Here is a 26,753-nt window from a genome sequence, read left to right as displayed (position 1 = left end):
GTTGGAGTTTTTTTTTTGACAAATACGAATGAGTGTATTTGTTCCACTGAATGACCTATGACCTTTCGTAAGGTGACATGGCTTGCAGAAAGTGCCAGGTTGTGAATTGTCATCATCGTAATACTTCGAACAATAATGTTATTACCCATTGTTACACTGATGTTATTGCCCACTTGTTTTACTGATGTTATTGCCCACTTGTTAAACTGATGTTACTGCCCGCTTGTTACACTGATGTTACTGCCCACTTGTTACACTGATGGTATTGCTCACTTGTTACACTGATGGTATTGTCCACTCGTTAAACTGTTATTGCCCACTAGTTAAACTGATGTTAGTGCCCACTTGTTACGCTGATGTTACTGCCCACTTGTTACACTGATGTTACTGCCCGCTTGTTACACTGATGTTACTGCCCTCTTCTTACAATGATGTTATTGCTCATTTCTTAAACTGACGTTATTGTCCCTTTCTTACTCTCATGTTACTGACCAGTTGTTAATCCTATGTCCAAAAACACAATTTGATGTCTCGTATTAACGCTAACTTTGGTATTCGTCTTCATAATGTATCTGATACAAATATATTAGTACTTTGTAGGAAATTCCTGTACGCATATTGATCGAACGATATAACTTTTATGATGGCAGCTGAGGTAATCCGAATGCGTTGTCCGATCCATCAGGATGTGTTGAGCACGACCACTTGTTTTGAAACTATCCAATCACAAAGAACATTATAACATCGCGAAACAATTTTCTATCGTTAAGGCAAATTATCCCATTGGAATGAAATTCCAACCGAAACACATTTAACCGTCGTAAACGCAATTATTTCATCGTAAAAGCAACTCCAACATTTGTGGTTTTAAACCCTCTTATTAGGAATACTAGCAATGACCAAAGCATGAAGTTTGTCGTACCGTTGATTTTGCTCAGTCTGATGTATAACAATATTTTTTATTTGTAATCTTATGTAAAACACAATTCTGAAGAAGAGAAAAACAACACACCAAATAAAAACCTCAGTCAAATTCTGACCTAATAACTTATCTTAACGGCAAAATCAGCATTTTCAGAAAAACGTGTTGATCTTGTTGATATATCACGACCATTGTCTCTGTAAAGTAACGATCAAAACAAAACAAATACAATATTGTTTTTCTTCCGAAATGAATAGGAAAATAAATAGCAAGATGAAAGCTGCTGTAAAAGTTAAGATCGGAGATGTAAATGGTCAGACAGAACATGTTTAGAAACTGTAGTTGTATGAACTTTACCAGTACGTAAGTAGAGCCCGACGTCAAATCTGTCATTTATGGCTATATCTGCGACTGTCTTTGATGTAGCTCGTGTTACAAGTATGCACTTCCTTTATTTTCAGCACATATGTCACTCATCAACATGTCTTTTACAAGGTCACTTTGACCTGCAAATTGTCTTCATCTCTGTGTCCAAAACAATGCAGAACTGGTCTTGATGTGAAACATGTTTCTATTTCTGTGCTACGTTTGTTTTCAAAATTGGCAGCAAAGTGTCTGAATCATGTGACATTAGTTTGTCCTTTTTTCACGACTGAAGAGTTCCGGGTCATATTCGGTACCTTCCAACGCATAATTGTGTGTTGTGAACAGGAAGTTACATGTGTTCTTTGTCGCGGAAATATCTCATAAAGTGTTTTACGTAATTTATCATCACGATAGCCATAGTCGTTTTGCTGCACTAATTGTTCTTCAGAACTTAAGACTTATCATTACATATACTGGTCGGGAAAAGCGGTGATAACTCGGTAAGAAAGCAACAAAATTTTCGAGTCTTTATTAGGCTGTTTACTCCATGATCGTAGGCAAACTAAAGTTAAATTCTGTGTAGAGTTATGGCATTCAACATCAAACACGAATACGGTGAAGATCATGAAAATAGAAAAATAAGAAAAAAATAAAAATAAAATGGGGAAACGCAGATACTGAATTAAAAGAATAGGCGAAGAGAATAAAACAATGATATATATTCTAGCTGAATTTTGAGAGCACAGGTTGATATAAACATTTCTTAAATGCCTTAGGGCATATGTGTCAAACTCAAGGCCCGCGGGCCACATCAGGCCCGGCGTACAATTATATCAGGCCCGAGAGGTCTTGACCGGCGTACAATTATATCCGGCCCGAGAGAGAATTTTAGGCTACGTGTTTCCCAATGCACACTTTGCTGAAAAACTTAGCTTACTTCGCGCCGAGTTCGCACGGCGCTTTAGTGAATTTGAAGCACAGAAAAGTAATTTCGAGCTGTTTCGTAACCCATTTGCCATAGACGTGGAAACTGCACCTGTAAATTTGCAGATGGAGCTAATAGAGCTGCAGTGTAATGGGACACTAAAGGCAAAGTACGACACTGTGGGGCCTGCACAGTTCACTCGTTTCATTCCTGAAGAGATGCCCCAGCTTCGTTTACATGCGGCTCGAACCTTGAGCATGTTTGGTAGCACATATCTGTGTGAGCAGCTGTTTTCTGTGATGAAGATTAACAAAACATTACACAGGAGTCGTCTCACTGATGAACACTTGCAGTCCATCATGAGAATCTCAATGACACAGAACATTACTCCCAACATAAACGAACTTGTAGCCAAGAAAAGATGCCAAACATCCAGCTCTGACAAATTGGCATAAGAGCGAAAATGGGTATGCCAATGATTTTTTATTATTAAAACTTTTTTCTGTTTTAATTTATATTAATGTTTAAAAAAGGTTTAATTTTCCGCTTATTGAATGTTTATCCTGTTCGGCCCGCAACCTTACGTGTGATTTGAGTTTTGGCCCGCTGAGCGATTGAGTTTGACACCCCTGCCTTAGGGAATACATATGGATTTGCTCTTGATTTACTTTCGTTTGCTTTGCACTCCGTCTTTCTTTTGTGATACAACATATTAGTTTTACGTCCGAAGCTTAACGTGAGAAACAATTCAAGCAAATTTTAAAAGATGCTTTTTTCAGGAATCAAGTTTGTTTTCTATCCGAATCGTGTTCTAGAGATTATTGTTTGACAAAGGGTATACATGATCTAAGTGTTAGTTCTCGTTTTAGCGAGATTTATGTATAAAAATTATACATGCGTCCTGAACATCGTCAAATTCAAAACTGTTGTGACATTGCCTAATGAAAAGCGCACATGCGCGTTTGCATAGTATGAATTAAAATTCTCTAACTTGTATGATAATGTTATTTATTAGTATTTACCGCTCCGATCGCCTAAGTGGTTAGAGCCTTCGCTTTGAACGCGAGAGGTCGTGGGTTCAAACCCCAGCCAAGTCATACCAAAAACTTACAATAATGGTACTAACAGTTGCTTCGCGACGCGCTCAGCGTTAAGATGTTAGTGTTAGGACTGGTCAGCCTAGCGTCAGGATAATGTGACTGGGTGGGACATCATGCTACATGTCCGCTGAATGATGCCCCAGTAATAGACATCACTATATATTGCCACACTGCAGACATCGTGGCGATATGACTGAATTGTTTTTAAAAGCTACGTTAAAAATCCAAATCTCTCTCTCTCTCTCTCTCTCTCTCTCTCTCTCTCTCTCTCTCACACACACACACACATATTTGTTCCCATATAAAAACTCTGTTAATGTTATCAAACATTCTCCTATAGGATCTTTTTTATTTATAGCATAGAGCCTGTGCATTAATCGTTTCTTTGGGGAGTAAGCATTATTTGAATATTTTTTAAAATAGAACTTTAGTTATCGATAGTGCCTTTCAGCACAAGGAGATTGGGACAATATAAAGTGAAGTAAGCGTTTGAACATAATGGGTACAGATATAATGAGTCAAGAACGATTGACTTGAAATTTAGCAAGTAACTAATTGGTAAATCAGAACTAATTAGTAAGCCAGATCTCATTAGTAAGCCAGAACTAATTAGTGAAGTCACAACTAATTAGTAAAGCTAGAACTAATTAGTAAAGCCAGAACTAGTTAGTAACGTAGTAAGGACTAAAATGACAACAGTCACATATATAGATGTATTTCTTAAAATTTATTTAAATCCATACAAAATGTATGTAAAATCATCAAAATGTCTTATTTCATATAAACGCAATTAAAATTACGCCCCGCTTCTGAAAGAGTAGACTTTGCTCACTCGCTTACGTACTTGAATGGAATGCATCCTTATGTTCAAAATCGTCCAGTACAAAACTAAAACACGAGCTCTAATCCCCCTCCCCCAAAAACATTAATAAAATAAAAAAATAGAGATACTCAGAGTGCACTCAAATCATTGTATGTACAGAGTATAAAAATCAAGGTAGGGAAAGAACATAATGTTTCTTTATTCTAAATTTGTCCAAGGCTAATGATGTGATGATATATCATTTAAACTGTACATAAAGAGTGTTAAAAAAAAAACAAGTATTGGAAAAGACTGAATGTTTTATTAATCTAATTTTGTTCAAGGCTAATGATGTATACAGTCAGAAGTTAAGCCTGAGTTTGTATTTTTTAATGGAAATGCTTATAAGTCCAGTTCAACTGCAAACTGCAAACCCCAGTCTATGCAGTTAGTTTAGAGTAATAGGTAGAGCAAGCAGCATAGACCGTGATCTCACGGCTTATCATGTAACGGCAGATCCAACACAATCTAATGTTGTTTGCAGCTGGACTGTACCTACACGCGAGCACATACAGTAAAAACAATATATTATTCACCAGAAATCCATCTTCTCGTACAGTTATTTGCCATCTTAAAGAGATCAAGGTTTTATGTTTGAAATAATTTATCTCTTTTCGAGACACACTTTTAAACATTTGTTTCAAACTGTAAATGTGCAGAATTTGTTAATCAGTAACTATTAATCATACGCGATTTGTGAAACTAATCATATATTATGTTTATTTGATTTAATTTATATTTGATTTAATTTAATTGTTTGTGTGTTAGTTTAAATTATTTTAGTCCATTACATGCTATTGTAGTGTAACTTTATTTACTAGATTTGACCTGATTGTTTTTCGTAAACAACTGATAATATAAATTTTGTATCTAATGGTGACCTAATTCCTGACCTTGATTCAGAAATGAGTGAGAGCTGTAGTAAACAACTTTTTAAAATTTTTGTTTATTCTTTCTCAGAGAAAGATTCATAAAGTGGAATCGAGGCCATACTTGGAGTACGTGAAAAATAACATATAGCAATTGTTACAAACTCCAGAGGATTGACGGGCATCTGTTTTGCGTCGTAGCTAGATTTATTATTGATGTTTTGAAAAAGAATAGTCATTACTTGCATCAACACTGGATACGTTCAAGTATTTTCTGTTGTGACCAGTTTTTTGGACTAATTATTTGGTTTTCTTGAAATTATTTGGATTCCATGAGATTATTTCTCCTGGAAATACTTGTGCTCTAAATTAATTCTTTGACGAGGACAGTTATCGAAATTTACACAGAATTCAAACTCTGGAATATTATTTTCTGTGATTCAACAAAGAGCTGTTGACACATCAGTACGACCCTGACCACATCATACATCATCGCCTTCCATTTTGGATTTGACCCGGATTCGAACTCAGTTTCACTAGTACTTTTTATTAGGAGGACTTCTGTTCTTTTAATTCTTAGATTTTTTTTGGATTTGATTCGTAAAACCGTAAGTTCTTTTTCTCATTTTTCTCTTTTTTTTCTAGGGAAATAAATTATTTGTTAAATTTTACAAAGCTTGTTGTCTTCACTTTTTTCTTGTGACGTTTTATAAGAGCCTAAACACGTAACAATATGCACGTTTGTAAAGCTATAAACGCATGACGATACAAGCAGAAACGCCTCTTGCTTGAAGTCCAAAATGATTTACTGTATTTATCTTTGTATACCGTTTATTACATTGTGAACATCGTAGTTCAAGAACTGTCATCTCATATTGCACAGGCAAGTCATGGTCTACACGTCGTTTTAGAATTATCTACAGGACGAAGCTAGTAGATCCAGATATACCATCGCAAAATGTGTAGGCAGGTCAAGTTCTACGTATTTGTTTAAGAAACATTGTAGACTCTCATCTGCTGGCGATATTTACACACGGATCAAGTACAGAAGTCTACGCATTTTGAAAGACGACGTGATTTATTCGAATGACTCGAGTCTCTCTATCGACAGTAGTCAGCAAAACTATGGCTTGTAACATACAATGTCTTTAATTTATAAAACAGAGCTTTTTTAATACAATCAACATGTTAGGACATTTGAACATGTTTGATTCTATTTTACTTATTTCATTACATTCCATTTTTTTCTGTCTTTATTTTAGCTCGAAGGGAATGGTTATTATTCCCCGTCATAGCAAAAATACGGTACTGCCACGGATCCTAAGATGGATATTGTGGCCTCAAGGCACACTAGCTGCACTGTCTTTATTGTTATTTATTTCTGTATGTATTACCAAAGAATACTCCTTGTGCGATAATATCTTAAAATTCTTTAAGCAGGCCAGTCATAACTGATTTTTGGTTTAGACCTGAATTATTTCAATATATTCGTACATTCATCTCTTTCAAAGGACACACGTCAATTTTCATCAACGTTACAAGGGCGCTTGCATCAAGTGTTTTTGCGGCACTTGTTTTCAAACATCATGGTGAATGTTTTACTCGTTCAAAGCAATTTTCATTTAAATATCTTAAATATTTTCAATTTAAGTACCATTCTATGCAGCAATTTCATTTTTCATTCCCGAGTGGAACCCATAGCCTCACTGGTGGCGGATGTTTAGCTTCTTCACATTTCGTTCCAGGATTTCTGAGGTTTGGCTGCCACTCTCCATTAACACAGGTGGCGCCACCTGGACCTATCAGTCGGAACCCTCTGTCGCATTCATATACCAGACGCGTCCCATGTTTAATTGTTCGTATGTAATGTTTGAAAAGAAACTTTCCTTGAATTCCCTTTAAGAAGGTTGTGCCATTTGGTATTGTCCCTGGATTCACGCAATATTCTGTAAAAGTTGAGATGTAATTATTGCATAAATCATGTTCAAATTATGTGACGTATCTTTACCTTTAATGTGTTTCTTTAAGCAATGAACTGGAAATTGTTGGCCGACGTTTGGTGCGTTATTTCCGATTGATTTAATATATTTCTATCAAGATGTCTACTTAACGTTATAACGTAAAGTAGTTGTGACTGTAGCGGCTATATTTAGAACGTTGAAATAGTTCCATCAACTAAGAGAGAGAGAGAGAGAGAGAGAGAGAGAGAGATTCTCGTTTAAATTAAACTTCTTAACATATTTTTAGAATTTCTGGTCATATATCTACAAATATTAAAATAAATAAAATATTAGACTGGTGTATATATAGTGATATAAATGTTAATTTTACAGAACATGTGCAGTGGCTCCTAGAAAACGGTATGAGTGCGTTTAAACATACTCTTTGTTTCTACAGATCATACTAATGGTCATATTAAAAAAGTAAAGAATCATTATGTGTGGACGAGTCTACATTCAAACTCTTTTACATATTTTATATTGGAAATTTACGTATATTTTGGATGAGGTGTTCTCAGAAATAAACTTTGCAACTGCCGCAAAGATGCTTTCATGCCAACATTTTGTTCTTTCACGAAAAAAAATAATGGATCGGAATAGAGAATTATAAGTGGATCCTGCAGATAAAATTACCAAGCAACGATGCGTGAATCTATATAGAACGAGGTAATTCTTTTAGATTTTAGTCTTTTTAAGTGAGAATAACATACTTAAAGGTCACAAGAAATTTTGTTGCAAAGTATTAACTTAAAGCGCATCATTTTACCTTCCTGGCATACTGGCGTCCCGCCTGTCCACTGTCCATATTTACAAGTTAAAAATGGCGATCCGATCGTTATGTTCAGGAGTTTGTGCCCGGGAAAGCATAAATATTTGGCCTTATCGCCGTGATCCTGTCCGAAGTATATTCGCATTCCACTAAGTACATGGGGTGGAGGGGTAAAACATGGCGCTGAAACACATCACAAAATAAAAGAAAATTAAATAGATTTCAATATATAGGTCACATTATAGGACACCATTTAGATCTATATGAACATGAAATATTTAATTCTCAGACTAAAAGTAGCGTATATATGCCACTTGGTAACTTTATGTACGTATTATTTGAAAACGAAGACAAACTATTTTCAGAGAAGGATACTGACGTAACCGGTACAACAAACACGATACACTCACAAGGTACGCATTCTGGTATATATGACCACGTGCCGTTGTAACACTTGGTCTGCGCATTGGTCCTCTTGACAAGGCCGTTCCTACAGTTGTAATCCAGTACAGAATCATGATCCAGCCAGGTCAGCTCTCGAGCATTGTGGATACTGGCGTTAGACAGCGAGGGCACCTGACACTGCCCTGATTAATAAAACAAGTGATGATACGTTAACAAGTCTAACGAGTGTCACCTCCAATGATTTAAGCCCCCACCCCACCCCGGCTCCTATTATTGAGGGCCAACTTTAACTGAAGGTTAACATAGATTGTAAACATTGATCTATTTATGACAAAGTATATCTAAACACAGACATTTAAAAAACCCAAAAGAAAACAAAACTTCAAATATCTATATTGTGCCTGACCTTTGAACTTTGACCCTTCTTCACAAGCGATGACTCATGCTCTCAGAAGAACTTACTTTATATGTTACAGTTTCCCTAAAACATTAGACACCTTCAAATTTCAACCTCTTTATTTCTAGGAACACTTCCTGTTACAGACTGAAATTGTTTGCAAAGTTTAATGAAACTTTATTCAATAAAAATGAAGACACAGCCAAAGTTTTACATCCAGACCACATACATAGTCCTTGGCTAGAACCAGTATGGCATCATTAAAACTGCTCTTTAACCTTCCCCATCAATTAATAAGAATAATTCATATTACTAACTAAACTATGCACTCATTTTGGTGCATAATATAAATACAAAAACGAGAGGTAGCCATTAAAATTGGCAAAAGTACCCCCCCTCCAATGAAATTTTCCAGGCTATATCTCGAACACTGGAACCAGTCACAGACGGAAAAATCGCATGATACTTTTATTTGATTTTAATAAATGTCTCTTCCTTCTATTAAGATGTATTTATTCCACTGAATGCAAGAAGCGTTACACACACACACACACACACACACACACACACACACACACACACATATATATATATATATATATATATATATATATATATATATATATATATATATATATATATATATATATATATATATATATAATATTTATTTATATATTCGTACCGAGACATAATGGCGGTGGTGCTGACCATTGCCCATCATCCATGCAGACTGCTGAGAAGTGACCTGCTTGAAATGTAGTTCTCACATTACAGCTGGAATGAGGAGTACATGTATCATAAATTATAGGTACCGAATCTACCTATACATATGTATGTATGTATGTATGTATGTATGTATGTATGTATGTATGTATGTATGTATGTATGTATGTATGCATGCATGCATGCATGCGTGTGTGTGTGTGTGTGTGTGTGTGTATGTATGTATGTATGTATGTATGTATGTATGTATGTATGTATGTATGTATTCATGCACGCATGTCGTTGTTCAGGGTTTAACGCAATTTTTCAGCACAAGATAGGCTATACATGGCTGCCGGTATAACTGGTGGAGGAAGAACCATGGAAAACCCCGGGAAGAACCACAGACCCACGAGAAACTACTGGCAGGCTTTCCCACGTACCCACGTTAACCGAGCCTGAGACTATATGCATGTATGTATGTATGTATGTATGTATGTATGTATGTATGTATGTATGTATGTATGTATGTAAAATTCAACAAAACATTTAGTTCCCTAGAATACAAAGTGAAAATTTAATAAAAGACTTACAGTATTGTGAATTAAATCCCGAACAGCAAAGAACGTTTTATCACAAGTCCAAAATATTTATAAAGTTCCGACTGAATTCAAATAAGTTCCAGTACGGATGGCCATGAGTGTGATGATAGTAGTGAATGGGGTCACTTTAGCGTCAATGGGAATTAGCATTACAAAACCCCACTGGGTCACTTTGGCGTCAACATTTTTAATATCACCCTGGACCACTATAGCATCAAGAGAAAAGGTTGGGTTTTATGTAAGGACAATAGGAATGGAACAGGTGCGTGACGTCACGGTACTGGACATTGGCAACAATGTTGCAAGGGTCTGACCTGAATACGCGCTACTCTAGGTAGAGACAAATACAGTAGAGATATAGACATATACATATATAACACATAAACATAGATTGATGAAAATCAATTTATCACACCTAAAATAAAAAATTGACTAAAAAAAAGTTTTTAAGCAAGAGACGAAATGTTTTTGTAGGCAAACATAAAATATAAAATATAAAATCGACTAAATAATGTTTTTGGCAAGAAAGCAAATCTTTTCAAGGCCATCGAGTGGCCTTGAAAAGGGCCTTCGGGTTTTTTCTTTTTCTTCTTATATTTTTTCTTTTCCTCCACCATCTTCTTGATTTTCTTATTGCTGTTGTCCTTTTCTTTTGTTCCTTTTTTCCTCTCCTGTTTCCCGTCTCCTCTTCCTCTTTCATCCTTTCATTTTCTTCTTCCTTTACTATTTTATTATTCCATTCTCTCATCCTCTTTTTGTCTTCTTCATCATCCTTTTCCTCATTTTCTTATTTAAGGAGATCTCTTAACATCTCCTTACACTTCGTCAAGTTGTTTAACTTCATATTAACTCGATGGGGACTGAAATAGTAATCATCGACCAGATTTATTAACATTTCCTCTATCATTCCCAAATTGTCGAGAACCTCTTGCAACCTCTTCACTTTGTTCGAAGACATTTTGTATTCAATGTTGAATGGCGCGAATGACGAACGCTCGACTTTATATCTGTCAAGCACGACGTGATGGAAAACATCCCTTACAATAACTTCATATATTATATACTATCCACACAGAATGAAAGGATAACTAAACCCAATATATGCAATAAAAAAACCAATATCTACTATCAAAAACCCCATTATCTACTATCCACAAACGGGAAGGAGATAAAACAAACCCAAATATACTATTCACACACAGGAAGGAGAAACAAACAAACCCAAAATGTACTATCCACACAAACGTACGCGAACGCATACAAACACACACTCTACTATCCACACAAACGTACATGAACCCCCCCCCCACACACAATCACATCAGTTAAGGAGTGAGTGTTTATAATCCCACTACTCCACATGCACACCAACTGGCAACTTGAACAGTCTCTTTTCTAGAGATCTGGGTAGGCCTACGAAGGGCTGTATTTTTATAACTCCAAATACACCTTTCTTAATGGTGGCACCTCTCTGGTCTGGCGTCACAGACACATCGTCGGCTCCAGTCCTGCTCCCAGTTCAGTCTTGCTCTTGGGAGCGCAGAGGCTGGTTGAATGGCTTCAGTACCCCAATCTTCTGTTTGTGGGATTCTGAAGTGTTCTTCTTGTCTCTTATGCCACACTCGCGGATGACGAATTGTGGTGCTGGTAGTGGCTGATTTGCTGGTAGAGGTTGTGGTGCTGGTAGTGGCTGTTGTGCCAGTTGTGGCTGCGGTACTGGTAGTGGCTGTGGAGGTGTACTGACCATTGGCTTCACTTTGCACACATGTCTTAGCATCAGGTGAGGCAGGATCTCTCTCTTCTTTTCCTTCTCTTCTTTCCTTTTCTCCACTTCCTTCTCCTCTATCCTGGCTTATTCGGCTGTGGAGGCCATTGCTAGCTCGTCTAAAATGCGCCTGGCATACTCCAGGTGTATTCAGAGTTATATCTATTTCGCTATTCTGTTGTTCATCTTCTATAGTTGATACGTCAACGCTGGGTAGCCAGACTGACGAACGATTCCAGTTATATTTATGAAGCGCGGACGTGAATGAAGACATCCTGTCACAAAACCCACAAGGCCCACATTATCACAAAAACATGGAATGTATGGGCTTAAAAGAAACACTCACCTGTTTTTACTTACAATCTCTAACTACAAAAAACCACAGACTATTTGACAAGCTATGGAAACGAAGTGCTTTTAGACACACTTCTATTTTTTGACTTAAAATAAAGAAACGAAGTGCTTATAGACAGACTTCTGTTATTTAAAGTACAGACAAACACAAACACACAAAATTTTGGCAATTTTACTAGTATGTCTTTCCTAGAGTATTGAGGTAGCCCTGAAAAGGGCTGTTTTGGTGGACGGGGAGTTATGGGAATCTTTTATGGTCTAAGATTACGTCCCGTTTGGCGGCAGGCTTTACCACAGGATAAAGTCTCCTTCTTCGGAAAGAGAAGGAGAACTCTTTGGTGTCTACACGGCAGTCGACAACACTTCTGTCTGGTTCCGGGTGTTGTTGCTGCTGCTGTTGTTGCTGCCGATATCCTCTCTTTGCTTCTGAAGTTTGTACTTCTCCTTCCATTCTTCTTTATCCTACTTGATTTCCTCTCTGAAGACCTCTTCTGTCAGGTCTTCGACCACTTTCAGCATCCTGACATTCTCTATTTCTTCAGGCTTGGGTATCAGGCTTTCCCGGACGCGATGCAAATGTACGTAGGCTTCGTTTATTTTAGCTAAATTAGAAGGCATCTTCATAGATAAACGAGTCAACAATGGATAGTAAGACTGGAGACTGCTTCGCTTTATATGGTTCAAGCGCGGACTCAATAGAAAACATCCCTTCAGTGTTTAGAGTCTGAAAGCTATAGAGCTGATCTTAGGGTGAGGGATAGAGAAAAGTCAAAGAGCATACATATTTATAAAATTGAAAACAAACGACACACATTTTTTCAAAACACATTTTTTAGTCCAATAACTAACAACCAACAACTAACCAAAAAACATTTTTTTCTTCAGACAAACAAACAAACAAACAATTTTTTAAGCACCGCTCCGGTGACCTAATGGTTAAAGTGTCCGCCTCGGATAAAGGCCTAATATAGTATTGTATTGTAGAAAGTCCTAACATGGTACTGTGCTTAATAAAGACCTAACATGGTACTGTATTGCATAAAGGCCTAACATGGTACTGTACTGTATAAAGGCCTAGAATGGTACTGTTTTATAAAGGCATAACATGGTATTGTATTGTATAAAGGCTAATATGGTACTGTACTAAATAAAAGCCTAACATCGTACTATATTGCATAAAAGCCTATCATGGTACTGTATTGATTAAATTAAGGCCTAACATTGTACCGTACTGTATACAAATCTAACATTGTATTGTGCTGTATAAAGCCTAACATGGTACTGTAGTGTAGCGTAAAAGCCTAACATGGTACTGTATTGTAGTGTATAAAGCCTAACAAAGTATTGTAGTGTATAAAGCCTAACATAATATTATGCTGTATAAAAAGCCTAACCTTGTATTGTAGTGTATAAAGCCTTACATAGTATTGTAGTGTGTAAAAAGCCTAACATTGTATTGTAGTGTATAAAGCCTTACATAGTATTGTAGTGAATAAAAAGCCTAACACTGTATTGTAGTGTAGTGTATAAAGCCTTACATAGTATTATACTGTATAAAAAGCCTAACATTGTATTGTAGTGTATAAAGTCTTACATAGTATTGTAGTGTATAAAAAGCCTAACATTGTATTGTAGTGTATAAAGTCTTACATAGTATTGTAGTGTATAAAAAGCCTTACATAGTATTGTAGTGTATAAAAAGTCTAACATGGTATTGTACTTATGAAATCCTAATATGGTTCTGTACTGTATAAAATCCTAACGTGGTTCTGTACTGTATAAAATCCTAACATGGCTCTGTACTGTATAAAATCCTAACATGGTTTTGTACCGTATAAAATCCTAACATGGTTCTGTACCGTATAAAATCCTAACATGGTTTTGTACCGTATAAAATCCTAACATGGTTTTGTACTGTATAAAATCCTAACGTGGTTTTGTACTGTATAAATTCCTAACATGGTTCTGTACTGTATAAAATCCTAACATGGTTCTGTACTGTATAAAATCCTAACATGGTTCTGTACTGTATAAAATCCTAACATGGTTCTGTACTGTATAAAATCCTAACATGGTTCTGTACTGTATAAAATCCTAACGTGGCTCTGTACTGTATAAAATCCTAACGTGGTTCTGTACTGTATAAAATCCTAACGTGGCTCTGTACTGTATAAAATCCTAACATGGTTTTGTACTGTATAAAATCCTAACATGGTTCTGTACTGTACACAATCCTAACATGGTTCTGTACTGTATAAAATCCTAATATGGTACATGTATAAAGTAAATCCTACCAGGATCTTGCCATTAAAAGATTCTTACTATAAAAACACACTACTGTTTTCTACTTTCCAATATGAAATAAAACAAAACAGATTAAAGTCAAGAGGAAAACATCCCTCTCCTTACGTGGATTGGGGTTGGGGTGGGGTGATTTAACGTAGGCCATTAAATTATCCAATTTAGAGTCCATGATGTTCAAGTTAGACATTTCACTGCCTGCACACTCAGATAACCCTGTATAGCTAAAGATGCATTAATAGCTCTGTATCACAACATCACTGCCAATTATGTATGACTACAGATGTCATTCAATGAATTTCATAGATTGATTTTTTTCTCAAATGATCACCTACTTGAACTATACCTGAACACAAAATCCATAAAAGCACATTAGATGCCTGTTGTGAGGTTTTAGTATTCCGTGTGATTATCACCAATAAATTGATCTATTTCAGTCATTTCATGTGAATATAACCAATAAACCAGTCTAGTTCAGCTTTCTGTGTTTCTCCTATGACAAGACCAGGAAGATAGCTGGTTAAAATTATCGAAAATGTTCAGTGTACATTTAACAGACAAAGAATGTCATCCATAACTATTTGGTTAAATATTGTAAAAGCTGGGTAGGTTTATCATCAAACAACAACAACAACAACAACAACAACAACAATAATAATAATAATAGTAATAACTTAATTTTCAAAAAGTGATTCAAGTAGTCACAGATTTGAACACATCTACCTTCTGGGAATCTATTATCTAAGAGCCACTTATAACCAGTTTAATATCATGAGGAATGTTATATCAAATTAAGTGCACCTAAAAACTGAAAGCTATTTTTGAATGGTTCTTTCTTTGGTTTTAGTACTTTAAACAAGCTGATAAATTATTGTAAATCATTTGTGATAAACTCATGCTAAATTGTGAATCCAACCTCACATTTTAAAAATAATAGCAAATAATTCCAGGAAACAGCCAATGGCTAGACTATATATTCCTTTACTGAAGAGTGGTTAGAGCGTCCACCTCGGTTGAGGGAGGTCGTGGGTTCGATTCCCGGCCGAGTCATACCAAAGACTTACAAAAATGGTACTAACACCTGCCTCTCTTGACGTTCAGCATTAAGAGGTTAGTGTTAGGACTAGTCGACCTGGTGTCAGGATAATGTGACTGGGTGGAACATCATGCTACATGTTTGCGACATGATGCCCAGTGCTAGACATCACTATAAGCTGCCACACTGCAGACACTGTAGCGATAAGACTGAAAAATTGTTAAAGCCACGTTAAACATCCAATCAAACATACACACATTTTTTTCAAGGAAACTGTTTTTGACAAAGCTGACGACGTTGTGAAGTGAAGTGAGATTTCCACGAAAGGGAGTCATTGGGCCATTGATGTACACTACGTTTCCTAGCTGAAGACAAAAGATAAACATAAAGTCACAAAACCATCGATCTACTTTGTCATCGCTTCTAGGAGAGTGACAATCAAAATAAGTCACTAAATCTTCTAAACAATATCCAAAACTGCGTTGATGAAAAAAAACCGCACACAATATTGTCCATATACCGTGGAATCTGTGCCTTGTAATTTCACATTATTGAATCGTATCGTCTGGGCATTTCTTCATGTAAAGTCGACGATGCTGTCTTCCAAAGGTGGCAATCCATGCGAATCAAAATACTCCGCACAACCATCACGGGGAAAGTAGATGGATACCCAGTGGGTTCCTGGGAGATGACTGTCGTTCGTATTGATGCCATAAGCTTGATGGTTTTAAGGTTTGCGATGAGGCAGTTCATCTTTAGCACACACGACAGGATTCCAAGAAGCAGTGTACAAACCGTGGTTCAAAAGGTAATAAAGTTCATAGGTATCCATACTTTTGTTGTTTTGTTGTTCATATTTGTTTTATTTCACAGGTAATGATAAGTCATCAATTCAATCTTGGCTTTTCGTTTAAAAATCTCTGTTAAGTAACCGTTTCTTTGCTTTTTCTCCGCACTCTGAGCCAATGAGCATCGATGTGATGGATCTAAAGAATAATCAACGTAGGAGAGGAATGATCACTCAAGTCTTTATACCAATGATGCAACACTGCTTCTTCTGACATGAGTCCCCAAGCATCCTCCAGATATTCGTCCAATTTATCTTCTTGACTCATCATCATACATTTATCGTGTTGGATTAGACCGGGATGATCGTTTTGGCATACATAAAAATCTTGCTTGGTCAAATCCTTAATTTTCCTGCCATGTGTTTGTCAAAACAAGCGATTCAATGTTTTTCTTGTTCTGGCCATCTGGACATGACCACCACGTTGTCTTCGTCTTCGTCTTGGGGTTCTGTTTCCATGATATCCTCCCATTCCATTTCCATAGATTCTCCACTATTCAAAGAGAGATTACAGTTTTCCATAGTTTCTAATAGTCTAGAATGATTTCTCTTAAACTATTGATTTATATGGTATTGTCACATTCGGCATACAAAATGACGTTCACCGTGTGGTTTGGGGGTGGAACGGCAAACTGAAGTTCCACACTTATCTGGCCAGATTTTATAGGGTGCAAATGTCCCTTGTTGCTGCGATGGTCTTGAGTAAAATCAAAAGCCCACAAAGTGTAGCCTCCTGCATAATCTTCGTACGTAATGCCGTGGGTGGTGTTGATCCCTGTCTGTCTGGTGGCTTCGTACAGGGACAAGTACTATCTCAAGTAATTTTTATGCTCAAAGTTAGGCTCGAAGGGTCTGGTACACAAGATCTTGCCATCGCGACTGACTTTGATCTTGCTCACTCTGTAGTGTTTAAACTCGTAAAGATTTTCATCGTGAAGTCTGTTGAAGGCTGAATTCTTGGCGATACCAATAATCAAACGTTTGGGTAAGCGATTCGGTAACTGTCCTTGGAACAGATGATCTTCGATCATAGATCGCTGTCCAGCGGGAATGGTGAAAGGTTTTACTCCAACGCGTCGTGTTGGATACTTGGCGGTCGTCCTGCTCAAATTGTGGCTGTTGTCGTTTCCATTTTAGGTAACACTTCCACGCGTCGCACGTAGAGTCTGGATTCTTGGATGATGGTTTTGTACTCGTTGGAATGAGCCATCAAATGGAAAGCGTCTCTGATGAGATTCAGTATCAGGCGGTCATCCACGCCGTCCAGCAGATACTTTTCTTGCAACCACATGTCCAAATGCAAGCTATCCATTAGTTCTGGACTACGTCCTTGCTTAAGTTTCTGTCGTCGAGCGATATATCCCGCTTTGTGAGGACTGTCATCTTCTGGTGAAATTACTGTGTCGTTAAACGTGTTCTCGCGTCAGGTTTCTCCAGGTAGGCTCGGTAAGGGTATGTATTCATGATCCTGCCGACTAGTTTGTTATTCAAGTACAAATCCACTCCACTGAACAAGGAATGCATGAAACGTTACTCTGCCATTCTCTTCCGGTTTATTGGTATTGTCGGTTTATTGCATTTGAACATTCAAGTAAAAGTAGCTGTTGTTCAGATCGATGTAATCTTTGGGCTGTCATTTAATTTTAAATCGATGCGAGATGAATTCATCAAAGAGGAGATGGGATGAAATTCTACCCAGTGGGATTCTTGCATCGTCATCATGGTGGGTGGCATGGTACACAGATCCAGTTTCGACTTGGAACAGGCGCAAGACTCTCTGTGCATCATTTTCTTTCTTTTTTCTCTCTGTAGATTTTTAATAATCAAAAACGCCTGTCTCAGGCGGTTCTTCTTTTCACCACTTTCTAGTTCTATAGGTGTGGTGGCCTATGAAAGGGTTTTTTTGTCGTATCGTTCTGCCTTGTCCTTGCTGTGGCGTCAGGGAAGCTGAAATGACTGACTTGGTAGCGTCCAGGGCGTTTATAGGAGTTTCTCGATGGCCTAAAATGTCTTTACCTGCTTAAAGCAAGACATTTTTATTTGCTCTCAAGAAAACTTCTTTAGGGTTTTTTTGTCTATGATGACATTTTGGAGAAATTCTTTGCCTTGCGTCAAAGCGGCATCTTTCAAGGCTTGCAATCCTCGTGTCGCCATCGATTTCAACACGGGGGCCACCGAACGAAAGGCCGATTGCAACATATCTCCTAAGCTATGTCCTCGCTGTCGAGTGACGCATCGGTACACAGGATACATGACTTAAAACTCGGTAGACAATCGTTTTCGTAAATGGAGTTTCACCATGACTTTCCCTTTGGTGAATGTAATATTTTGTCCCAGATCTCCTTTTATAGCAATGTTGTCACTGTCGAAATACGGCGTAGTGACGGGCAAATTCGCGGTGAACGTGATAAGGATTTCTATCTTCCTTGTCAGCGTTCGTGGCAGAATCCACTTTGAAAGGAATGACACACAGTAACGGTATGGAGGTGTGTCACACCACGTTGTACTCCACCACAGTAAGCGATGAGCTAGTTCATGGTACTCGAGAGTGACATTTTATGTCCAAGGCGTTGCTAAACACGGCATTGAATCTGGTTGCAACAGTGCTCACTAGATATTGACCGCTAAAATAACCTGCAGGACTATGCAACCCATAGGTGTACCATTTACATTTGGCGGTCAGTGTAGCATCTTCAGCGTTAGCTGCAGTTAACAACATATTTGTGAGTGTTTAAGTAATTTTGCATTTGTTCATCATAAACTTCGACCTCAAATTTATTTTGATTTTCGACGATATTTAGGATTTGTGTAGGGTGAATGATTTCTAGCAAAGCCACTTCCCAGTGGGCTTCGTGATCTAATTGGATGGCCTGAGGTAATTTGGCCGTGAAACAGCATAATGTGTTGTGGGAAAATTCCTCCACTGAACTGTCACTAGGTAACTTTAAGTAAAATTGGTTATTGTTGTTCATAATTCCAGAGTTATACTGTCCGAGATGTCACTCGAAGTCAGAGGAGTGTCTAAAAGAGGATTCTTGTGGTTATTGTTGGAGCGGTGACTGTTGGGAGAGTGACTGACGTTGAATGCAAGGCTCCCGTTGTTCCCGTTAGAGAAGTATTTCAGGGAATGATTGTGACGAAGGCAACCGATGCAACTGCTCAGTAAAACGGTGCACAATTGTTTGTCTCCTTGTAGCAGAATCAAATTGGCAATAGCAGCACCCTATGACACAATATACCACAAAGAGTTGGCAGAAAAAGATGATTTGCATTTTAGGCACACGTTCACCACACCACACCCACAAGGGTTGTTTAATAGATCTTGCAGAGAAGAACTCGGTGAAGGAGTGGTTACGGTTGTAGTGGCAGCTGAGGCTGTTTTGAAGGGCATGATAGTCACTTCTTTTTATAGTCGATGACTTGCGAAGCGTCGATCCAAGAATCAAAACTGGGAGGATATCCTTTCAACGTACTTTTACTTCTCTGACACGGCGTTTTCCCACTCTTCGGGTTCTTCGAGAATGCTTTCGATGTCGTACACTTTGTCTTCTTTTTTAGTAACGCGTTATAACTCCGGCAAGTAAAAAGTTCCTTTTAACACTTCCCCGTTCATGTCTTTCAATTTAAAGACGATAGGATGACGGCCACGCACTCGTCCAGTGACAGGAAACAATTCGTTGGTACAGTTGGGTAAGTAACCTTTGTCGAAAGTGAGTTTGGTTTTGCCGTACGCATGAGTCTGCCAAGGGGTTCATAACTGTTTGGCTAAAACTTGCACTAAAACATTGAAACTGATGGCGCGATGGGCAAAACAAATTTGGAGGGATGTAACTGAAAATGGCATTACAATGGTGCCCTTTGCACGTAAACCACAGTTTAATTTCTTCTTCGTCTTCTTCTAACATGCCGTCGAAGATGTCAATTCGGGTTTGACGGGCTCCAGACACGATCCAATCGTCTTCGCCACGATGAAATTGCCTTGACTTTCTCGCGAGAGACTGCACGCCGCTTTACACTCTTTGTAACACCACACGATCCATTTAAGCGGACGATTGATCAAATGATTTTTATGTTCAATCAAACGTTTGACAAATTAGGTTTTGCCTGAGCCGCTGGGTCCGGCAATTAACATGTTAAATAGATGGCGAAGATACAAGGCCTCCCAACTAGCACGATCCAAGTTTTCGTCGATGACTTTGAAAGTGGAGGCAGAGGGAGCAGAGACAGCAGAGGTAGCCATAGTGTAGGGAACGTCTCTTTTCGCACAAAGACAAACAAAGAAAGAGTGTGTTTTTTTTTTTTCAGGACACGTCTTTTTGATATTTTTAAAAGGGAACACCATGAAAGACAAAAATACATCAAAGCCAATTGGTTAATTACAGCGATAATATACACATCAAAACGATTAGAAAGGAACATAAACAAGTGTTCGTTGGTAACATAGGTGTCCTAGGGACAGTGTGTCATGTTTGTACAGTCTCTACACTGGATACAGTCATACAGGTGTCCTCCCGGAATGTCCTTTTGGGAATGTCGATGACAGTCCTGTCTTCAAGGGAATGGTTTTCCTCGTTGACGGTTTTTTCCTGACACTGTCGATAACACTGGTTTAAAAGTTACTTTTTCACTGAAAGTTTGAATTTAGGAAAACAACTTTTGGGCTAAATTGGCCACTTCGTTGGTCCAAGCTTCGAAACCCCAACTTTTCCTGTCACGTACATCTGTCCAGTGAGGGTGTATGTCACAAGCTACACGCACATCGTCGTACAAATCTTCAGTATCTAAAAGTTGACGAATCTTTTTCCCGTAGAGGTCGAGAAGTATTGAGATAAAAACGCAAGGCTTTTAACAGAATGAGTCCCTCGTTGACATTTAAAGAGACCACTTTCATGTTTTGTTTGGTGGTAGGTACTGTTCGTAAAAAGTCCACAAGGAATCGGCTTGTAAACGAAATCCCAGAAAGGAAGTCACTAAGACACACACCATACGTCAACCCCAATTCATGGGACACAGTTCTCGTAATAAGCGTTGGCAATCTTCCACAGTTTCAATACTCTCACTGATTTCCTTCCACGGAATCTGTTGTCAGAGGTAATAAGTTTCTCCAGTAGGGAATCCAAACTTTTAGTCACACACCAAGCATCGCACATAATTTTTCTCTAGAGACAAAATTTGATAGCGTAAAAGAATTTGGTAATCCTCTAACTCTTCCTCTGGAACTCATTGTAGTATGGCCACCTTGCAAGCGGAAGGATGAGTAGCTACCAAAGTCTTCTGGTCCTAGTCCAATTCAACAATGTCTGACCACTGGAACGCTTTCAAATGAATCAGTCCTCTTATAACATTCAGGTACCAGTGGTTCCAGCAGGGGTGGCGTAATGGATGCAATTGTTCTTTGCTGTGAACTTGTATTTTGATCAACTCTCGGTAAATGCGTTCTCTCCACTCTAGAGGCAAACCAGGAATGTTCTCTTGTAAAGTATCCATGATCATGTCATTCAGTAGTTATACCCATGATGGGGTCACTTCTAATTATCCTTATTTTTTTAAAAAATCTTCTCCTAGAGCGCAAGTAATGGACATAATGAGTAATATCTGACCACTGCCATTCAGGTTAACGGTAAAGAATGGCAATAAAATCTTCTGATGTAAACGGTATAAAGCGAAATAATGGGATAAATGCAGACTTGATCCCAAAAATTCTGAAGAGTTTGTTCACTTTTGTCAATTTCTTCTTGTGAATTTCTCGACCCAAAATTTCCTCAGTCGATAATTGAGATTTTGGTCTGGCAAGTCCCTGCCAAAATTTCTTGTAGATCTTCTCTTGCAATTCGTTTGGTAATCCTTGAATATTATTTTTTAAATGGGATTTAAAGACTTGTCCAGGTGTTGTCCAGCGTTTGACTCCTAGCCAAGCTGGTTTCTTAAACGACATGGTATCCCACCTCAATGGCTAGGGTCAAACTAAAGGTAGATTGTGACAATGGGATGACCATCGAACATGTTCCAGGTACGCCGAATCTTCTGCTCACATTCGTGAAGTGATACACCGCAAATGAGACACTTGACTTTGTCCCCTTCGCCCAAGTAGAAAAATCCGGCTCTGCTTAATTCTTCGGGGGTAGGTCCTCCTAGATATGTAGGCCACTTTCCCCGAAACGTTTGAAAACGACTTTCAAAGTCGTCGTGTTCAGAAAAACGCACAGGGAAAGAATATGTGTCTTTCACGCACAGGGAAAGAATATGTCTTTCACAGGTTCATTTCGATGAGGGTACGGTGAAGTCCGCATGAGCTTGCTCAGGGTTTGATGACATCAGTAGGGTGGTAGACACATGGTCTCGCGTGGAGGTTGATATCCACCATGAAAAACAGTAAATAGTCTACGATAACGAGTGGCATCGCTTGCGCATGCGTCAGGTTTGACACGCACAGCATCACTTTCCATGGTTGGTATGTTAGTAGTGGTAGCAAAGTTCCCATGATGTGATACGGAATCGCCGAGGTCACAGCGTACGTTATCGATGCAATCGCAAGGTACAGCATCGCGCTCCACTTGATAATTCCCGAAACTGAGTGATGTCTGTTTAATAGTATTCATCTATCTCGCTTGGTCTTTGTAGTTACAACGAACTATCGGTCTTAGACATTTTTCCGTTTTGCATGCTGACCACTATCGACGTGTCCGTACGGCAAAGTGAAGTGGTTGTGAAGTCGCACTCGCTTGTGGTACACGATTTGATACACTTTTCCAAAGGTCAAATGACAATTTGGTGTGTGGGTAAACGTACAATCGTGTGTGGTTCGTAGGTGATCACTTTAAAGTTCCCATCCTGTACACACTGCAAAGCTTCTTTCAGCACACAAAAGTGCACCACTCCACTGGTGCAATAATTGAGAGTTAATTATTTCACTTTACAGTTGGCGTGTTCTTCTCTTTGTTTGTCCCGGTATTCGTTGCCGTAATGTTTAGGACCGCCACTAGCAAACCGTAAAATCTTGTCGTCGGGGTGCTCGTCCGTCCAGGCTCCTTATCGGTCTCCTTCGATTTTCCTCGGGTTCAGTGGGTCCACCAGCTTGTAACGTTTCACGATGTGTTTAAACTCGGGATCGGTTTTCAAACGGTGATCGTACTCGTCTTCCAACATTTCCACCACTTGGTACCCTTGCTGTTTTAACTTGAAGCGCTACTGAAAAGTGGCATGGTGCAAAGTTTTCAATGGTCCGTTATAAAAACTGATTTTAGTGCCACGTTGAAGGTAATAGAGGGGACATCCGTGAAAAAAGCATCCTTTAAACTCGTTCACGATGTTGCGGTTTTCTAAGTCCTAACCGTCCACCGAATACCTTACGATGGTCTTTTTGCCTTCTCCGTTTCGGGCATGTTGGATCCATTTTTCTTCCTTGTCGCACAAGTACTATAGCCAGCGTAGGGCTTTGACCGAGTACTGACGTTTGACAAAGTTCGTCGTTTGAGGGCTTGTGACAGCCAGGGTGTTTTCGGGCATAAATCGTTAGCGGTGCACTAAGGAACACGCTGGCAATGGAGCAGGCTTCTTTTAAAGGATCGATACCTCCGCGTTCCACGAATAATTATTGAAATGGTCCACAGCAACGCCATAAAATGTCCACGTCAGTACGACACTACTTTAGCGCATTTCTTCCTGAGAGTAGAAGGGGTCCGAGGTGTGAGTCTGGTACCAAGTGTAGAAAGCTTCTTGTTCGGTACGCATGTTGTCGGGGTCGTAGTAGTTATCCTCAGGCAAATGGAGGTAGAACGGCGTTTTGATTGTCTTCGGTATTGAAAAAGTGCGGAAATAGCCTTTGGTTATTTCTGGGATTCCAAACGTTTTATGCATTCGACTCAAAGGCATGGCCAAGTAACTCATCGAATCTCTAAACTACACTTGTACTACTTGCATGCAAATGAGTGTGGCTCCGCTCAAAGTATCTTTTGGACGTGCCGTACTTTGCTCCGCATAGTATCTGATAAGAAATAACCCATCGTATCCAAAGAAATTGTGAGCCATCACCGTGGCATAGCGAATGACAATCTGCTTAACGTTCGATGTCCTCTTTACTTCACGTCTCGTCGATAGGGCTTAAGAACCATTGCGCGAAACCGGACAGGGTGTTTTGTCCTCGAAAGATTTTTTCACGTCCTCCAGGAATCTTGCTACAGTGAAGGCAATGACTAAAGATAGGTTTTTGGATGTATTTCTCGCACGATCCGTGAGCCACACAGAAACTAGGAATGTTATTGCCAGTTTCTTGCATTCATTCGAAATTGAAAAAGATGAAATCGCCTTTCTTCTGGTTATTTTCCGCTTCGTGTTTGGAAAGGAATTTTTGAATGTAGCAATCGTGTGCCAAGTCCACGTTTTGGCGACAAATGTGACATCGTTTCTTTCCTGAACATACGTATGCCTTGTCCATAAGTAGGGTAAAATCTCAACTGTTGACAAGCACTTTTATAAGGTGAACCTTGTGTTTTCAAATGTTGTTGGTAACAGGTAGGGTTTACAAATGTGCGCTGACAAGCTGGGCAATGCACTCGTTCTTGTCCATCGTCAAGACAGGGTTTAGAGGCCAAACATCCCTCACATTTCGATCCAAACTGCTTGTCTTGCTGTCGATTATAATAGCCATAGTTACAATTCTCACAATAATAAATGTATCGCAGGAATCCAGTGATGCTTGTAATGGTGTCGAAATATTCATCGTGATGATATACTTGAATGTATTTTACGTCTTTGAAATCTTTGCCACGAAACAACAGAGGTCCGTGCACTTCTTAAGAGTGTACTTTCAATGTGTAGCATGAAGCTAAAACATCTTATAATTTTTGCATCTCAGAAAAGCCACAGTCGGTGTCTTTGGATATCTCCCATTGCTGTAACAGGAGTTCTGCTTCTCTTCGTTGTTTGGCTCGGTCAAATTGTTGAATAGTTTTCCAGTCTTTTTTCCGCTGTGCCGTGTCGTTATTGTCGGCATACGCTCGTCCCACCACAATGGCACGAGCTAAGGGCAGCTAATTTGGACGAGGCTCTTTTTGGTGCTGCGAAGTTCGTCCACCAAAAACACCTTCCTGCTTCCTGTTCTTTCGGGAAGAGACATGTGAATCTTGTCGTTGGGTTGTTGCACGTGTTGAATCTTATCAATGACTTTTGAATTTGTCATTTGTGCCGGACTGCTAAACGCGATCCAAACGGGTGACTTCAAACTGTCGTGATGAATGGAGAGTCTCATGCGACAGTCTTTTTTGGCTTCACATTGTCGTTTCAGTGTGGTTAACAAAGAATCCCACACATCAGTGACGAACTCCTCTGGTTTCTTCAGCGGTACATCGGACTGACTGGAAATCTTTAAACTTCACCGTGTAAGTGTAAGCCTTTGTTCTAAAGTTTCTAGAGGAGCGTTTGTCCGTCTCTCGAATGTGATAATATTTTTCAGGGTTTACTAATGGTGGTGCACTTTGGTTTGGTGTAGACTTTCAGGGTCTGGATTAGGACTCATTCATGTCATCTTCAAAGTGGCTGGCATGAATTTGAGCCAAGACTTCAGCGACAGTGCGAGGCGATAGGCCACGTTGCTTTCTCTTACTTTCTTCTCCTTTCTCCGCGAAATGATGCGATCGTTTCATCTTTACTGTAAAAAGTCAAATGACTACATTTTAAACGCTATGTGTCACTATACCAATGTCAGACCAGTGTCTTCCCTATACAAAGGGTCGGTGTCTACCCTTCGAGTATTCATTTCACTCTCAAACCTACCAGAACGATGGAAGAGCCAACGGAGATCGAGCTTCTAATCAGACCTTTGCAAGGTGTCATACGAAAGTTTTCTTCAGCCAATCCGACGGACTACTCACCCTCCTTTCGAAATAAAAGTAAATATACTTGTTATATCTGTCCGACGAAAGGGCGTTGGGCTACATAATGTCCAGACCGTCAAAAAAGCGAGACAGGTATAAAAAGTGACAAAAGTCAAGATACATGTTATCACTGTCAAGAGAAAGGACATTGGTCTTCAGACTGCTCTAAAAAACAAAAGGAGCTAGAGGAAGAGAGAGGGTTCTGAACAGGAAGAAGAAGAGGCACCCTCCCAAAAGGAAGAACCCCGACACGTCCAGAAAGAGAAGAAGGAGAAGAAAAGACGAGACGAGAGTGAGGAAAAAGAGGTGGAAAAACATGTGAAAGTGAAGAAATTCAACAAAAGAAGAGAGAGTGAACAATGACACAGAAGAAGTATATGAACGTTTTAAAGTGTTGTGTTGTGATATTGGATTGTAAAATGTATACCAGAATAGACCAGACAAAAACATAATAGTCTCATGGTTTTTTATGATTTAGAATAAGGACATACGCTGACGCGTTCACACGCTTACATCATGGGACAAAAAAGGATTTTGAATTTTATTTCATATTGGCAATAGAAACACTATCTCTTTTCGAGAGAACTGGGTAGCCCTGAAAAGGACCGTTGGGTGTTTGTTTCTTAAAAAGCAAAACTCAGGAACGGGACGAACTC

The 26,753-nt window shown here is 38.8% G+C and overlaps 1 protein-coding gene and 1 long non-coding RNA gene across 3 annotated transcripts in view; one reads left to right on the top strand and one right to left on the bottom strand.

The window, feature by feature from the left end:
- Positions 1 to 26,753, top strand: part of LOC149777726 (uncharacterized) — a 126,139-nt gene that overhangs the window by 87,588 nt on the left and 11,798 nt on the right. The window lies entirely within an intron of this gene.
- The window catches only part of LOC149777725 (protein lev-9-like), an 86,416-nt gene continuing 63,684 nt past the window's right edge, over positions 4,022 to 26,753 (bottom strand). For both annotated transcript variants that reach the window (XM_089938774.1, XM_089938775.1), the window contains exons 10-13: positions 9,301 to 9,392; positions 8,224 to 8,400; positions 7,811 to 7,996; positions 4,022 to 6,990 (exon numbers count right to left, since the gene is read on the bottom strand). In XM_089938774.1, coding sequence (XP_089794900.1) covers positions 6,716 to 6,990; positions 7,811 to 7,996; positions 8,224 to 8,400; positions 9,301 to 9,392 — 730 coding nt within the window. In that variant the 3' untranslated portion in view covers positions 4,022 to 6,715. The remainder of the gene's footprint in view (positions 6,991 to 7,810; positions 7,997 to 8,223; positions 8,401 to 9,300; positions 9,393 to 26,753) is intronic.

The sequence above is a fragment of the Sinohyriopsis cumingii genome, chromosome 17, assembly GCF_028554795.1.
Source record: "Sinohyriopsis cumingii isolate HCF-2022 chromosome 17, ASM2855479v2, whole genome shotgun sequence".
NCBI lineage: Eukaryota > Metazoa > Mollusca > Bivalvia > Unionida > Unionidae > Sinohyriopsis > Sinohyriopsis cumingii.
Note: the sequence above shows the minus strand (reverse complement) of the source record. Positions and strands in the feature narration are given on the sequence as shown.